The 17,763-nt window shown below is 39.1% G+C and overlaps 1 protein-coding gene across 1 annotated transcript in view; it reads left to right on the top strand.

The window, feature by feature from the left end:
* The first annotated feature begins 1,091 nt into the window (after positions 1-1,091).
* The window catches only part of NUP133 (nucleoporin 133), a 53,399-nt gene continuing 36,727 nt past the window's right edge, over positions 1,092-17,763 (top strand). The window contains exons 1-9 of the mRNA XM_047701487.1: positions 1,092-1,388; positions 3,537-3,655; positions 6,486-6,589; positions 7,734-7,841; positions 9,384-9,518; positions 10,151-10,321; positions 12,002-12,157; positions 12,462-12,532; positions 16,807-16,954. Coding sequence (XP_047557443.1) covers positions 1,207-1,388; positions 3,537-3,655; positions 6,486-6,589; positions 7,734-7,841; positions 9,384-9,518; positions 10,151-10,321; positions 12,002-12,157; positions 12,462-12,532; positions 16,807-16,954 — 1,194 coding nt within the window. The 5' untranslated portion in view covers positions 1,092-1,206. The remainder of the gene's footprint in view (positions 1,389-3,536; positions 3,656-6,485; positions 6,590-7,733; positions 7,842-9,383; positions 9,519-10,150; positions 10,322-12,001; positions 12,158-12,461; positions 12,533-16,806; positions 16,955-17,763) is intronic.

The following is a 17,763-nucleotide window of genomic DNA, read 5'->3' as shown; positions in this document are numbered from 1 at the left end:
CGTTAGAGATGCAAAGACACTGTGATTGAGCAGCAATGCAGTTTAACAAGCCCTCCTGGTGACGATACCGTTTGAGTGTGAGAACTCTAGATTTCCTGTCTAAGGGACTATCCTATTCAAAAAGAGGTCGAAGTATAAACAAGGAAATGATTTATTGTTTTGTTGTTGTTGTTGTTGTTTGCTTTGTTTTTTAAGGAAATGACAGCCACTAGGAAAAGGCAGAACCCTGGGTAGTGATAAAGAAGTACTTGTTCTGCCCCCAAGGCACAGATCCTGATACTGTTCCACTCGCCGCAGTCACCACTGTCCACTGCAGGAGGCTGACGTGCATGGACCGCGTTCAGGGGCTACAGTGTACCAGAAGTCGCAGTGGCGGTTAAGTGTGAAGAATGACTCCTGGGCAGAGCTCTTCTTTTTGACTTGGGTAACCGGCCAGTTTTACCAAGTGGGGCAGAGGTGTTAGGACAGGGGCCCTAAAGGAAAACAAGAATTCGGCTTTTAACAGGTGGCTTGTCAGGAGTCCTGCAGGACATGCAGGTCAAAATGTCCACTAGGGAGCTGTTTGGAGCCTGCAGTTTTTGAGCAAGATCTCGGAGAAAGATGTGGACTTGTGGCGTCACCAGCGTGGATGAGACAGCAGGGAGTGGGGAATGATACATGTAGAGAAGAACAAATATAACAGAGTGTGAAACCGCTGGCAACTTTTCCGATTTCCCCCTCCTCAGCGTGGACCAGTGAACCGACACTTTCCAGTTCCCAAGAAGCTCAGGAAAGACCAGAACGCAGAGAGGCTTTGCGTTCAGGCTGCTAAAGGGCCAGACAGTCGAGAAGGGCACCTGGCTCTCCAGCTTCACTTCCCTGAGACTCCGGACACCCGCCAGCTCCCTAAACCCTCCACTGGTTACCTACAGGACCAAGTCCCACGGCCCCAGGCAGCCTCTGACGTCATTACCAGGCGCCCTGCCCGGCCCGCTACCTACACGGCGCCGACCACACCCCGCGGCTGGGCGCCGCGCTTTTACGTCTCACCGCGCTCCCACCCGGGCCTCCCCCGCCTCCCAGACAAAGCCCGCAGCTCGGCGCTGTGCTTTTGCGTCATCACCGCGTGCCCTCCCGCCTTTGGGCGTTCAAGCTCCCCGGCGCGCGAGCAGAGCTTCAGCCCCACAGAAGGAATCTGCGCGCCCCGTGTCGCCTCTCCGTTCCGTCATGTTCCCGGGCGTCTCCTCTCCGCGGACACCTGGGCCCGGGACCCGAAGGGGCCCGCTGGGCGGAGTCGGACCCGGCTCCACGCCCCGGGCGACTAGCCGAAAAGGTCTGTCACTAGGGTCGGCAGTCGGCTCCCCGGTGCTCTTTTCGCCGGTCGGCCGGCGTAGCTCGCTGAGCTCGCGGTAAGTGATTGTCCCGGGTTCGGTCTCTTGACCGATCGGCGGGCCTGATGGGGTAGTGTCTCCAGAAGCCTCCGGAACCGGGGGCGGCGGGGAGGAATGCCAAAGTTTTGGGGAAATAGATCTTCGCCATCTTTGCGGGTAGTTATTTCAGCCTCGCTTTAATTTATCAGGCATTCACTTTGCACCTTTCCTGGAATTAGCTTTGTGTAGAGGTGAACAAATTAGAATTCAGTCGGTGGTTAGCTGCCTCCTTACTACCCCTGTGTTGCGGTGTCAGTCAGTCATGGGTCTTTTCATTTGTGTAAAGGCGATAGCCTGCTTCACTTAAGGCCAAATGAATCAATATGAAATCCGTCGACCATGGTGGGAAAGAGCATCTCCAACCCAGGAAAATGCCTAATAGAGTTATTGTCATTCATATCTTCTGATTGATAACTAAGGGAGTTTTGGCCATACACGTCAACTTTGTAGCGAAATTAATAGGCGAAAGTCTTTCCATAGCAGTGAGTTAAGAATAGTAATTTTGTAAACATATAAAAAACGGGGCACATCAGTCCACAGCACCTGTTAAGTCATGCTCTGCACCCATCCTTTCATAATTAATCTAGAACTTTAGGCGGTAACTTGTTGCTGAGTAGTTTCTTCCGACTTTGTCTACCCTAAAAGAACTTTGTTTTGCAAGGAAACAACATTTCGAAAGTGCTCTTTAAAGTGGTGATCTTGTCAGTGTTTTCTACTCCTTTTGAGAAAAGTCAGGGAATTAAAGCTATATTTACTTAATGTGTTTTTAAAATATTTTCTTACTTCCTAGTGATTATTTAAAGAAAAATCTTGGTTATAATCGTATGTCAAGAAACAAAGCTCACTTAATCCTCATGATAAGAGAGAGAATAAGTTTTATACTGGTAACTACATTATTTTTTGAATGTTAACAGGGTGAGGAGATAAAATTTCAACTGCTGTATCTGCTGTTGAAGAACAGGTAACAGCAGATACTCATGATTCTAATTTCTTGTACAAATCTGGGGTCGCCTGTGTGGCTAAGTCCGTTAAGCGTCTGCCTTTGGCTTAGGTCATGATCTAGGAGTCCTGGGATGGAATCCCGCAAGGAGCCTGCTTCTTCCTCTGCCTCCCTCCCCGTCCTCTCTCATGAATAAATAAATAAAATCTTTTTTAAAAAATCTGGTAGATTTCATAAAATTCTATAGATGATGAGGGAAAAAATGGGTGAAAGGGAGTGGAAGGTACAGACTTTCAGTTACAGAATGTGTAAGTCATGGGATGAAAAGCACAGCATAGGGAATATAATCAGTGATGTTATAATAGGGTTGCATACTGATAGAGTAGCTATACTTGTGAGCATAGCACAGAATTTCTAATCACTGTTTTGTACACCTGAAACTAATATAACATTGTGTGTCAACTATACTTCAGTAAAAAAAGTTCCAAGGCTGATGTGAGCTTAAAGATAATCTAATTCAATGTTTGTAAAGCTTATTTGACCACAGTGTAGAATAAACTCTAGATTACATTCTGTTTTTCAAAAATGTTGATTGAGACCCTCAAAATGATCCGCAATTTGGAAAACGCTGATCTAGTCCAACCTTCGTATATCACAGCTAAGGAAGCAGTTATAAGGAGTTTAAGTGAATAGAGCATACATCTGATTACTAGAGCATAAGAGTCAGAAGCCGTTTTCTAGATCCTATCAGTCTTTTTTTCTTTTTAACAAAAAATGTATTATGCAGTACATATGAGCCAGAGTTGTGTGTGTGGTTTTGTTTTTTGTTTGGTTTGGTTTTGGTTTTCGTTTTTTTGTTTTGTTTTGTTTTTGTTTTTTACTGTTACACCTCATCTTTCTTCTTGTTTATCAAAGATCTTCTCTTTATGTGAAAATATATACCTAAAAATTAGGATAGTGGAAAAAAAGTTTTTCAAGGATTTTGTTTATTTGACAGAAAGCAGGCGGAGGGAGAAGGAGAAGCAGGCTCCCTACTGAGCGGAGAACCCAATTTGGGTTAGATCCTGAGACCCTGGAATCATGAGCTGAGCCCAAGGCAGACGCTTAACTGACTGAGCCACCCAGATGCCCCAAGACAACAGAAAATTTTAAGATACGGTTCAAGGAATATTGTCTTTTTTCTTTAGAGGAACACCTACACGAATATTGCCACACCACTGTGTAACTGAGTCTATGAACTATGATGTGAAAACATTTGGATCTTCTCTTCCTGTTAAAGTAATGGAAGCCTTGACATTGGCTGAAGGTAGGTGTCATTTTCCGTTTGCCTCTATTAGCAGTTCAAAATGCAGCCTGGCTCTGGCTCAGATTGGTATTTGTGCTTTGTCTGATATCCCTTCACTTAAATGGGGTAGAGACAGGTAACATTTGGTTTTCACTGTAATTGAGAAATGTAATAAATTTGAAAAGCAGAATTAGTTTATTTTTAGCACACATTTCTTTTTCTTTTCTTTTCTTTTTTTTTTGGACAGAGAGGGATCACAAGTAGGCAGAGGGGCAGACAGAGAGAGACAGGGGAAAGCAGGCTTCCTGCCGAGCAGAGAGCCCAATGTGGGGCTCGATCCCAGGACCCTAAGATCTTGACCTGAGCCGTAGGCAGAGGCTTAACCCACTGAGCCACCCAGGCGCCCCTTTAGCACACATTTCACTACATATGCAAAACTCAGTCTCATTTCAAAGTTGATCATGTGTATGAAGTTTAGCTTAAAAAAAGCCAAAACACTGCCTCACATTATTGGGTGTGATAATGCAGTAAGGTCAAGGCTTACTACCTCTATTTCTGGATCCTAGAGGTTAGTATCCTAGAGGTTTTATGTACACGTTTGTGTTATCAGTGTGGTGTACCTTTAGAATATTCTCTTGGCAGAGAATCAGAGTGGCAGTTCGGAAGAACCAGTCATAGAAGGGTCAGAAAGGCAACAGTAAAGATGAGGGATTGGGTGACTGGGAGAGCAAAGTTCAGAGCATCCTCATGGATGTTCCCAAGTCGTCTTTATTTGTGATTCAATTCTAGATTTTTGTGATTTTCTGGAACAGTGTTTTTCAGATTGCAGGTAGTAACGGAAATCAGTTTAGTGGCTCATGGCCAACATTTAAAAAAAATAGAATGCAGAATATCTGAGTGCATTTCATATAATAATGTTAGATGCCTGTTTGTTTTATTTAAATTATATGTGAATGCGTCATGATATAAAATGTATTTCATACTGTGAATGACAGTCAAAAAAGGTTAAAGTGTACTCCGTTCTAGCAAGGAATATTTCTCATCAACCTGAACTTGCATATCTTGCCTGTGAGTCCTTGAGAACTCAGGTATAGTGGTTTTCAGACAACTAAACTTCTACTAACCTCTGTCATGCACTGTTTTTATTACTTTTAAAAAGTTTTTTAAATTTATTTTTGCAAGAGAGTGAGCATGCACCAGAGAGAGCACACACATGAGCAGGGGGAGGGGCGGGGGTAATTGCACCTTTCCTGCTGAGCAGGTTAGGACCCTGGGATCATGACCTGAGCTGAAGACAGATGCTGAAGGTGACTGAGCCGCCCAGGTGCCCTGCACTATTTTTGTTTTAAATATATATAATATATTTTCCATTTTTCTTTACTCTTTTAAAAATTTGAGCTTAAATTATATTTAAACCTTTTAACATACTCCAGGTTCATGCCACCAGACTTTTAGTAACAAATAATACTCAGCCTCAGAGGAGAGAGTCCCTAGAAATTAGGATGTTTAAACTGAGGGGTGTGTAAACTGGAAGAACTTTTCCCTGTATGGAAACCTACCAAGGGCTGTGTGTGAAGTCAGAGACCTCAAGGACTTACCAGTAGAGTATTTGGAGCTGCTTTGTTGCTTTCAGGAAAAGAAAATATTGAACCGATATGCTAATTCAGCAGAAACCACACAGCCTGTGTGAGTTAGTATTTTAGCTTGTACGTTATTGATGCCTTTTATCTCGCCCCTCTACCCAGCTTTAGGCAAAGAGCAAAGCTCAAATTAATTAAATTTCTAGGACTAACACACTTACTGAGGTTTACCACCAGTGCTTATGACAGCAATATAATAATTCAGTTTTGTCATTTAATATGGAATGTAACCCATCGGGTGTCTGGGTGACTGGCTCAGTTGGTTAAGCGGCCGACTCTTGGTTTTAGCTCAGGTCATGGGCTCAAGCCCTGTGTCATGCTCTGCACTTAGTGAGGAGTCTACTTGAGATTCTCTTCCTCCCCTCCCTCTGCCCCTTCCTTGTGCATGCTCTCTCTCTTTCTAAAATAAATAACTTTTAAGAAAATATGGAATGTAACCCTTGATGTCTGCATATAATGAAGTGCTTTATCATACTTTTAAAGAAAGTATTTGAAAAGTACTTATACTTTAAGGAAAGTATTTGAAAATCACATTCTTTTGAAGGAACAATTTTTCCTTGAAATTTTTTAATATATTTAATGGGAAAGATTATTATTTGTGTTGCCGTATCAAAATAAAATTACAAATGTTACTAAATATTATAGAAAGTAAGATGCTGGTTTATAACCAATACTAAAAGATATTAAGCCTAAGTCCAAAATATACTTTTTGCCTTCAGATACATTTCTGAAAGTGATTATCAAAGTTAAATGGATTTCTTATTTTAGGTATTAATAACTCTTGAATTACTCAAGAGCACTTTTTGATGTGAATGAATTTTTTTATGTGTGATCACTTTTTTACACACACACACATCTGTAAAGAATGTAACCATAAAGAAGATCTTGGTATAAGGAATTTTAAGGTTTTTTTTCTTCTTTTTGTTTTTTTTAAAGATTTTATTTATTTATTTGACAGACAGAGATCACAAGTAGGCAGAGAGGCAGGCAGAGAGAGAGAGGGGGAAGCAGGCTCCCCACTGAGCACAGAGCCTAATGTGCAACTCCATCCCAGGACCCCGAGATCATGACGCGAACCGAAGGCAGAGGCTTAACCCACTGAGCCACCCAAGGGCCCCTTCTTTTTTGTTTGTTTGTTTGTTTGTTTTTTTAACAGTTTTTCTTATTCATGCTTTAAGTTTAATTACGTACTTTTTTTTTCTTTTTTTTAGTTGATGATCACTTGACTGTTCACATAGATGAAGGAGGATGGGCTTGTCTGGTCTGCAAAGAGAAACTCATTATTTGGAAGATTGCTCTGTCACCTATTACTAAGGTAATTGCTGTTTAGGGAGCTAAAAGGTGGTAGAGGAGAGGATTACCCATTGGCTCTTAATTTTTACCCTAAAAATACCCTACTCAGACCTGGCTCTGCATTTTTGTTACGATACGGAGTACTGAGCATGCAAATACATTTTCATGTTGGGAAAGTTCCTCCCATTTAATAATTTTAAACTAGATCCGTGTTATTTACATTTAATAACATTAGACTTTGTAATTTTTAATTAACATTATAAATGTCATTTCAGTCTACCTAATGAAGTTTAAGACTAAATGCTGTCCACCTAACCTAATGAACTGAGTTTATTTATTTCTAAGATAGAACTCTGTTTCACTAAATCCACCAAATGATGCTTAATAGGGAAAAACTGAGGGGTAGCTGTGTGACTCAGTCAGTTAAGCAGCTAACTCTTGATTTTGGCTCAAGTCATGATTTCTGGGTCACATAGGATTATCATTTGTGTTTCTGAGATCTTATCCTCAGCAACTTATTTTCTTTTGTGATCCAGGTCAGGCATCCTGTCTTGCACCAGTCACTGGTTACTGTTGTCACTGGGCCATTGTTCTGTTGGAACTGGGGACTCGTGCTTACCTAAACTCTTGACATCTGTGGTCTCCATACTGGTGCTGCCCCGAAAATAGAATTTGTAGTTGAGAGCATAGGTGAAGGAGACGTCCTGGGGGCCCTGATGAGTTACCAGAAGGAGCCTGATACCTGGCATAGGCCAAGAAGTATTTTCTGGACAGCTTGGTATAATTGGTTACTCTGTGGTCATGAAGATTTTAGATGTCAAATAAACAAATCAAGACTAGCCTGGGAAAATTCCATACATACATCTCTTAACCAGTACACATCTTTTTAGTCCAGAAAGATACTGGGCTTGTTGATATTCAGGGTCTGGTCTACCTCTTAAGTTTTCCTGATTCTGTATCTCTTAAGATACTTTGTTTTGAAATTACTGAAAGCCCTGATGAAACCCTAATGAAAAAGATAAGAGAAAAAAGAATATTTGTAGATGGTATTTCCAGCAATGAATGAGAATATGAAATACGCAGGGAAAGAAAACAGTGAAGTCAGGTGCGTATTCAAAAACCTTGGATTTGATGTGAAAGATTTTTGGTTTGGGTTTCCTCTTTAGTTATCTGTTTGTAAAGAACTTCAGCTGCCGCCTAGTGACTTCCCTTGGAGTGCTGACTTGGTGGCTCTCTCTTATCCTGATACTGCAGGTGAAGCACATTCTACTCAGGTAGGTGACTTAAGTGCTTATTGAAATACAGATTTTTTTTTTAAATAAGGGAGTTCTAATATTAGAGGAATCATCCAACCCGATTCAGACACATAACCGTAAAGCCACAGGAGCCAAGACACTAGTATTGGCAGATAGACACATAGAGAATGCTGATACAGAGGTAGCCCTTTGATCTGTGACAGCTGCAACAGCAGTTCAGTGCAGTAAGGATAGTCTTTTCAGTAAATGGTGTTGGGACCATTGATCATCCTTATGCAAAAAAAAAAAAAAAAGACTTTTCCCCTAAACTTCCTATCTTATACAAAGATTAACTCAAAAGGGATCATAGATTTAGATCTAAAACATAAAACTATAAATTTTTGGAAGAAAGCAGGAGAAGATCATCATGACCTAGGATTAGACAAAGAGTTCTTGGAAATCACCAAAAGCGTGATTCACAAAAGTAAAAAATAGGTAAATTGGACTTCATCAGAATTAAAAACTTGGCTCTGTCAAAGACAGTGACAAGAAAAGAGACAAGCTACAGACTGGGAGAGAATGTTCCTAAGTCCTATATCCAAGGAAGAACTTGTATCTAGAATGTAAAATGAACTCTCAAAGCTTAAAAGGAAAACAACCCAATTTAAAAACAGAGCACAAGATTTGAACAGATACTTTACCAAAGAAGATATAAGGGTGTCAGAGGTGTTCACATCATTGGCCATTAGGGAAATGCATACTGAAATGACAGTGAGCTATCACAGTACACCAATTAAAATGGTCAAAATACAAAATACTGACCCTGCCAAGTGCCGGCAAGGATGTGGAGCAACTGGAACTCCCACATTCCTGATGGGGATGCAAAATGGCACAGCTACTTGATTTTTACTTTCCTAGCAATTCCATTCCTAGCTATTTACCTCATAGAAATTAAAACTTAACAGTTTACACAAAAAAATGTATGATTGTCGTAACAGCTTTATTTGTGATAGCCAAAGGTGGAAACAACTCAAATGTCCTTTTAACAAGTGAATGAATAAAGAAATGGGTTTCATCCATAGAATGGACTACTATGCAACAGTAAAAAGGAATGAATTCTTCATACAGCAACAACCCAGATCAGAGACATGCTGAAATGAGATAAGCCAGTGCTTAAAGGTTACATTCTGTATGATTTCATTTACCTGGCATTCTCAGAAAGATGAAACTATAATGATGGAAACTGGTTGCCAGGGTTAAGATGGGAAAAAGGTATGATTATAAAGTGATAGTTAGCACGAGGGAGTTTGGGATGTTTATGGGACTGTGCTATGTCCCTATATGGGTAGTAGTTACCTAGGTCTATACAGGTGTTAAAATTACTAGAACTGCACAACAAAAGGAAAAGAAAGTAAATTTTATAGTCTGATGATGTTTAAAATATAAACAGGAAGGGTTATGTCCCCCCTAATTTCTGTAAATCAAATAATAAATTGCTCTAGTTTGTTTTTATCAGTGTCACTAGACACACCAGACACATCTTTTTACTGTAATTGCCGAGTATTATGATCTTGTTTGAAGGCTATTGCTGTCATGGTTGCCACCAGAGAAGGATCCGTCCGCTACTGGCCAAGCCTTGCTGGTGAAGATACCTACATGGAGACCTTTGTAGATTTGGGAGGTGATAAGACTTACAGTTTCCTAACAGCAGTGCAGGTATGTGATGGATTTTCTTTCATATTTATTGGAAAGCTGTGATTTGCTTTGGAGTGAGATGTGAATGAGTAAAAGTTGTTTTGGATAGACCATACAGCCAGAGAGGAATCAGAAAGAGGCAAGAGAAGAATTAAGGGTCTAGGAGTTGAACGGTTGGACAAAGGAAAGCCTTTTTCCTAGGACTCTGAAATACCAGTATTGAATCATAGCCCATGGTATTCATTTCTTTCAGAAATAATTCCTGATGGTGACTTAGAAACCCTTAGACATTAGGAAGAATGGCATGCATTATAATGTACACTCTGCAAGTTTACCAAAGAATAAAATGTTATACTTGATTTGTTGAACCTGTGGTGTGGTGAACCTGTATTTTAAAAATCAGAATTAAGGAAGCACCCAATTAAAAAAACAACTAAAATTTATGTAAAATTAATAGTATCATATCTTAGTAACATGTTATAGTATTTGTAAGTAAATCATTTTAGTAAAATGATACTTTTTTTTAAAAATTCTTTTAGATTTGTTTTAAGGTACAGATGATAGATGACTTGTTTCTATATCAAAGCATTTTGTGTTAATGCTCTTTATCTTAGTTATAGATGCGTAACTAATTTCACAATATTTGTTCATAGGGAGGAAGTTTTATTTTGTCCTCATCGGGAAGCCAGCTGGTTCGGCTGATACCTGATAGTTTAGGAAAGATTCATCAACACATTCTGCCTCAAGGACAAGGGATGCTTTCAGGAATTGGTCGGAAGGTTTCTTCTCTTTTGGGAATTTTATCTCCCAGTAGTGATCTCATCGTAAGTTGATAAAATAATTTTGTTTTACAAGCTTGTTTCTTCGTGAAATCAGTAAGTTGGAGGTTTCCTATGAAGTTGGTATTGTCTCCGTATGAATACTAGTATATAGGAAGTAAAACCTTTGATGTTTTCAGTGAAGCATTTTTATTGTGATCAAATCAGTTCATACGAACTCTCACAAACCCTGTAACTTTAATATTCTTAAATCATACAGATTCTCTTACATGTACATTCTTTGGATTAAAACTTATGTAAAATTGTTATATAAAATTATATATAAAAATATATAAACTACTATTATATAAAATTGTGTTTAAGGACGAGTTTTGCTTTTTGACTTAACCGAAAGTGTTCTCGACCCCCATGACTCCAGCTGTTTGTGTGGATGACTCGAATCTGAATCTGTCAGCCGGGCTTCTGCCTCAGGCTCTGGCACAGCGAAGGGAGGCAGATGGCAGCAAACCTGGAGCGTGTCCTCTCTGCTAGAGGCTCTGTATTTCTTATTTTGAGCAATAACTGTGATAACCTGTAATGTAGAGTGCTTTCTCCCCAGTTTGCAGATGAGCAAACAGCCTCAGTGACATTTATGTAAACTGCCTGACGTTGCACGACTACTCTGTGGCAGATATGTGCCCAGGCCTCTTTGAATTGAAAGCACATTTTCTTCTCACTGTGCTGTTTCCTTCTAACTGCAGGTTGCTCTTGCCATCTGCTTTCTTGATGGTCTAAAGACCTAAAACCTAATATGTCTGAAAACAAATTGCTCGTATTCCCTCTTCCCTCACATTTTCTACACCAAAAGTGTATATAAAACTCGTTTCTCTTTTGGCCTGTTAATTTCTGTTCATGACCCTGTCACTGTTTTCAGTGACCTGAGTATAAACTCTCCAGTGTGTGTGTGTTTGTGGGTAGGTGTATGCACACCTCCCTTCTATAGCAGATTCCATACTTAACAAATACTATAGATTTGACTTCTAACATGTTTCATTTTCATCCCTACCTTTTGCTTCCATTGTTATGCCCTAATCTGCACTCTTGGTGAATTTCCCCTAAGCCCTGGGTGGCAGTTCAGTTTACTCTCTGATGGCTCTCTAACCCATTAGTGGCCAGAATCATGGTGCTAGGAGAAATGGAGAAAATCAGGGTTTTAACTCAAAACAATCGTGTGCCCAACTAAAAACACAACTGTACTTCATAACCAATATATACTTGAAAAGGCAGAATAATCTGTCTACATATAACTTGCCACATTCCTTTTCCTACAACACACCTCTTGAGTTCAAGCCATTGATAATACCTTGTTTACTAGGTTTACAAATTCACATTCAGGACTCTGCTGTGTGTCCCTAACTTTTCATTTGAGCATTATTTTTCCTCCTTTTCTAGCTATAGTCTAGATTCCAGTATAACAGGACTGCTTGTTCTCTGGAAGGCCTCATAACTTTCCCACAACTGTACTCTTTGTGGGCTGTCTGCTTTTATATTTCTAGAAATCTTACCTTGCTTTCAAGGTTCATTTTAGGATCACTCCTTTCTGGAATACTAAATGAAGAATTCCGCCAGGATTACTAATGGAATACTTATAAAACATATAAATTTGAATTTCAGAAAAGTCGTTCCTTCACATTAGAACTTAAAAATCTGTAAATGTAACTTTTTTCTTCTCTCCTCTCCATACAGCTTTCAAGTGTCCTTTGGGATAGAGAGACAGCAAGCTTTTATAGCCTGACAAGTTCGAACATCAGTAAATGGGAATTGGATGATTCTTCAGAAAAACAAGCACATAGTTGGGATCTAAATAGAGTCCTGAAGGAAAACATTACTGATGCTATTTGGGTAAGGAAAAATAATATTCATCTTTGCAATTCACATTTTGATTAGATAAGAATGCTAGTTTCTTTAATTATTTTATTTATTAGAACACATTTCAATGCAGTGTAGCTTTTAGTCATCAGATAAGCAGAAATAGGGAGTTCAAGCCTTAGAAATACTGGAGTTCACTGATTTACTTAGTAGCTTTAAAAATGCATATATTATTTATTCAGCAACTTTGAACTGTTTAATAGGTGCTGGGAATACAAAGGTGAAAAGCAATGATCCTTATACTCATGGAGCTTATGTTATTGGTGTTTTCATATAGGGATCTGAAAGTAACTATGAAGCTATTAAAGAAGGGGTTAACATTCGGTATTTGGATTTGAAGCAAAACTGGTAAGCGGTTAGCTTGTCCTCAAGAATACAGGTAGCTATTTGGGAAACTAATGTTTATTGTAAAATGATGATCAGTCTTGCCGTCTGTTCTAATGCTGTTCGCATCATACTTTCATACCTTACTAAAAGGCTTTGTGTCCTTTTCTAGAGATGCTGGTTGATTTGAGAAATATAGGCAGTTCTCAGCCTTCACCTGCATATTCTTATGTTAGTTGTCTGCCCTAGTTCGAGACTCATCTTTCCTGCTCTTATGGCTGGAGCTTCTCTTCACACTAAGAGATGCCCTCCCTGCTGCTGCTGCTGCGGGTGCCCCCTGCTGTCATCCTTCTCTTCTCAGTGGCGATACCAGCCATTCTTCTCCAGCCTTTTTGCTTTAGTAAGCTTATGTTTTGTGGCGAAAGTGGGGTGAGGTTTTGTCTTGGCAGTACAAGTGAGAACTCACTCAGAGTTTAAATTCACAGTGAATTTCCTCTTAGAAATGGTGCTCTAAGTGGCACTTAATATCCTAGGTTAGTCTGATAAATCCTAGGTTAGTTATCCTGTGTTATTATTTAATTTTAATACCAAAGGTCACATGGAACTTAAAAACCATTTATAACATGGCTTCCATGTTATATATGACTTATAATTCTTCAAAACACAACATACCAGAAGTTAAGAGCAATTTTTGTGTTTTAGAGTAATTTATTTATTTTTTAATTTTTTTTAAAGATTTTATTTATTTATTTGACAGAGAGAGGGAGATCACAAGTTACTCAGAAAGGTGGCGGGGGGTGGAGGAGCAGGCACCCTGCTGAGCAGAGAGCCCGATGTGGAGCTCAATCCCAGGACCCTGAGATCATGACCTGAGCTGAAGGCAGAGGCTTAACCCACTGAGCCACCCAGGCACCCCTGTTTTTAAATTTTTTTTAAAAGACTTTATTTATTTATTTGAGAGAGAGTGAGGGAGAGCATGAGAGGGCAAAAAGTCAGAGGGAGGAGCAGACTCCCTTCGGAGCTGGGAGCCCGATGTGGAACTTGATCCAGGGACTCCAGGATCATGACCTGAGCTGAAGGCAGTGGCCTATCCAGCCGAGCCACCCAGGCACCCTGTTTCTAAATTTTTAACAATAAATAAATTTATTGTTAAATTTTTATTGGTTTGCAAAATTTAGAGTATCTACCTATCATCTCTACTACCTAAAACAGCTTCATGTTTTTTTCAAATGTGAAGATGTTTTTATATAGATGTCAAATAAAACTGTTCTAGCATTACTCTAAGAAATTCTGTTAGCATGTCTCCATGACTTCATGGCACCCCTTATCACCCAATAGACAGTCTTTAGAGTAACTTCAATATAGAGCCTTATAGGTACGACCAACTCTGCTTCCCTCCTTGGTACATTCAAGACCACATTCTCTGCGACCTCACTTGGTTTCTTTTTTTTTTTTTTTCTGTCTTTTTGGCTGTACTTTTCATCTCTGTGACCTGTTTATTTTATAACTGGAAGTTTACACCTGTTAATCCACTTTGTTTTGCCCATCCCCTCAGCCATCTCCCTTCTGGCAACTAAGAGTCGTCTTTTGTTTTTCTGATTGTTTTGTTTTTAAGATTCCATGTAAAAGGGAAGTCGTATGGTATTTGTCTTTTTGTGTCTGACTTACTTCACTTAGCATAATACTCTAGTTCCATCCATTTTGTCACAGATGGCAAGATCTTAACTCTTTTTTGCTGAGTAGTATTCCTGTGTGTGTCTGTGTGTGCGTGTGCACACTATGTCTTTATCCATTCATTTGTTGATGAGTACTCGGGTTGCTTACATGTCTCAGCTGTTGCTGCAACAAACATAGGGGTACATATATATTTTCAAATTAGTGTTTTTGTTTTCTTTGGATAAATACCCAGTTAGTGGAGTTATTGGGTCATACGGTATTTCAATTTTTAATTTTTTGAGAAACCTCCATACTGTTTTCCATAGCAGCTTCACCAGTTTGCATTCCCACCAACAGAATGTGAGGGCTCCTTTTTCCTCTACATCCTCACCAGCACTTGTTAATTCTTGTCCTTTTTATTTTAGCCATTCTGACAGGTGTGAGGTGATATTTCATTGTGATTTTGTGCATTTCCCTGACGATTACTGATGTTGAGCATCTTTTCATGTGTCTCCTAGCCACCTGTATGTCTTCTTTAGAAAAACATCTATTGGGGCCTCTGCCCATTTTTAAATTGGGTTATTTGGGGGTGGTGGTGGTGTTGTGTAAGTTCTTTATGTTATTTTAGATATTAACCGCTTATCAGATATATCATTTTTGGAATTCCATTCATTAGGTTGCCTTTTTGTTTTGTTGATCATTTCCTTTGCTGTGCAAAAGCTTTTTATTTTGGTGTAACCCCAGGAGTTTGATTTTGCTTTGGTTTCTCTTGCCTGAGGAGACATATCCATAAATATGTTGTTAAGGCTGATGTCCTAGAGATCACTGCCTGTTTTCTTTTAGGAGTTTTATGGTTTCAGATCTCACATTTAGGTCTTTAGGCCATTAGTTATTTTTTATGCATAACGTTCTTCTATATCCGGTATTAACTCTTTAGGTCACTGCCAGTATATTATAAGTTTGGGCTAGTATTGTTGGATTCCTTTCAGGAGTCTGAGTCTGAGTAGGAGTGATAAGGGTTCAGGACCTGGTGAAGATCACAGTGGAAAGAGAAACGAGAGCCATGTTCAGATTGCTCAATTTGAAGTGATGTCATTTAGTCAGTCACTGGGTTTCATTTTTTTTTCCGGTTTCTTGTTTTTAGTTGTCAGTAGAGGGCGCTTGCTCCCTGCCCCTCCCAACCCCCCATTAATATTTCTGAGACTTGAATGAAAGTTGCTAATAATAAATACTATTGAATATTTTGGAGGGCTTGAGATTAGAGACCATGTAATTCTTTGTTGAGGGCAACAATTTTGATAGACTTATGAGAAACATAAGCTTTAAGATAGAAAAAGGTTTGTTTTCACATTGAAATTTCTGCAACTGATTGTTAAAAACAAAATGTTCCTCTGGACCAAAGTAAGCTTTAAAGAACAAATTAGGTCAGGGTTTGGCAGCCTTTCTTTGAAGGGCCCACAATGTGGTCTTCACTGCAGCTCTTCTACTCTGTAGTGATAGCATGAAAGCATCCGTAGACAGTACAGAAATGAGTGGGCCTGGCTGCATTCCAGTAAAGCTTCATTTATAAAAACTCGGTTGGGCACAGTTTGGCCTGAGGGATATGCTTTGTTGGTCCTGCATTTGATGATTTGTTGATTTTTTTTTTTTAAGTCAGATTTATTGAGCTGTATTTTATATATGGTAAAATTCACCTTAGTGTATAATGAGTTGACAGATGCAGACTCATTTGACGGTGAGACACAATCGCGATATGAAATAGTTCCATCACCCCCCAAACTCCCTTGCATCCCTTTGTAATCAAAGCCTCCTTCAGTCTCAACCGTGGCAACTATTGATGTGTTTTCAGTCCCTGTTGTTTTGTCTTTTTCTGAATGCCCTGTAAATGGAATCATATAACATAAAGCCTGTTGAGACTGCCTTCTTTCACTTAGCACAATGCATTTGATGTTCATTCAGCAGTTTCTTCCTTTTTACTGAGTAGTGCACACTGTGTAGAATTACCAGGGCTTGAGGTGCCTGGGTGGTTCAGTTGGTTAAATGTCCCAACTCTTCATTTCCGCTCAGGTCATGAACTCAGGGTCATGGCACTGAGCCCTGCATTGGGCTCCCTGCTCAGCTCAGAGTCTGCTTGGGATTCTCTCTCCTCCTCTGCCCCTCTCCCCACTTGCACTCTCTTCTCTCAAAGTCTTGAAAAAAAAATTACCAGGGGTGCCTGGGTGGCTCAGTTGGTTAAGCATCTACCTTCGCCTCAGGTCATAATCCCAGGGTCCTGCATCAGGCTCCCTGCTCAGCGCAGAGCCGGATTCTCCCTCTCCCTCTGCTGCTCCCCCTGCTTGTGTTCTCTCTCTCTCTCTCTCTCTCTGCCAAATAAATAAATAAAATCTTAAAAAAAAAAAATTTACCGGGATTTATCTATTCAGCAGTTGAAGGATATTGGGCTTCCAGTTTTAGGTAATTGTGAGTAAAGCCACTATAACTATTTGCACACAGGTTTTTGTGTGAACATAAGTTTTTGTTTTTCTTGGGTAAATATCTAGGAGTGGAATCGCTAGGGCATATGGTTAGTATGTATTTAACTATATAAGAAACTGACAAAATGACTTCCAAGAGGTTGTAGATCTTTCTTTTTCATTGATTAGTGATGGGCTCCTGATTTTGGCAGCCGCATGGCACCCAGCAGACAATCCATGTCTCATCTATTACTCTCTGATAACAGTAGAAGATAATGGCCACCAAATGTCTGATGCAGTAACTGTGGAAGTCACTCAGTGCAATCCACCTTTTCAGGTAAGAGTTCTATCTGTACAGTGAACTACAGATGACAAGAACGTACTGAGTTGTTTGTCCTAATGTTGTAGGCTCAGATTCTTTTGAGAGATTTACTTGGAAGGCTTGAGATACTTTTAAATAGCCAGTTTTTAGGCATTGCATTTTGTTTGCCATCTTAGACTCATTACTTTGGACAGCCTTAGCTAAAGAGAAATGAGGGTGGAAGCAGCTGACGGCAAACAGTTGTTTAATGTTGTAAGTATTGTTGAATAATGGTGATGTTCATAAGACAAAGACAAAGCCTTAAAGTGTAAATTCATTTCCTTTAGCCTTATACCGTATAGTATCTAATTTTGTTAAATCCTTATTCTTTTTTTTTTAATATTTAAAACATTTTTTATTTTTTTATTTTTTTAAATCCTTATTCTTAATGTGATTGTAACTAAATACTGTAAGGAAGTCATTTAATTTGTCCTTTTATTTCATACAAACCTTACAGTTCTGATTATGCAAGAAAAACATGCTCAGTGATAAGATTTTTCAGGCAATGCAAAAGAGGCGTAAAGAAAACAGTTTCAGAATAAAAACATTATGGAATACCACTTTTTAATGTTTTGTTTATAAAATTACTTCTTTAATAATAAACAGTATATTTAACATTTGCTGATTTCATTTAATTAGGTCATATTTCTGTTTCTGCTAATATAAACTATTTATATATAAAATAAACAAATTAATATAAAATTAATTTATATATATACATTAATATATATACATATAATTTATATATATACATATATATACACACAAATTAATTTATATATAAA

This window comes from Lutra lutra, chromosome 14, assembly GCF_902655055.1.
Source record: "Lutra lutra chromosome 14, mLutLut1.2, whole genome shotgun sequence".
Classification (NCBI taxonomy): Eukaryota; Metazoa; Chordata; class Mammalia; order Carnivora; family Mustelidae; genus Lutra; species Lutra lutra.
Note: the sequence above shows the minus strand (reverse complement) of the source record. Positions and strands in the feature narration are given on the sequence as shown.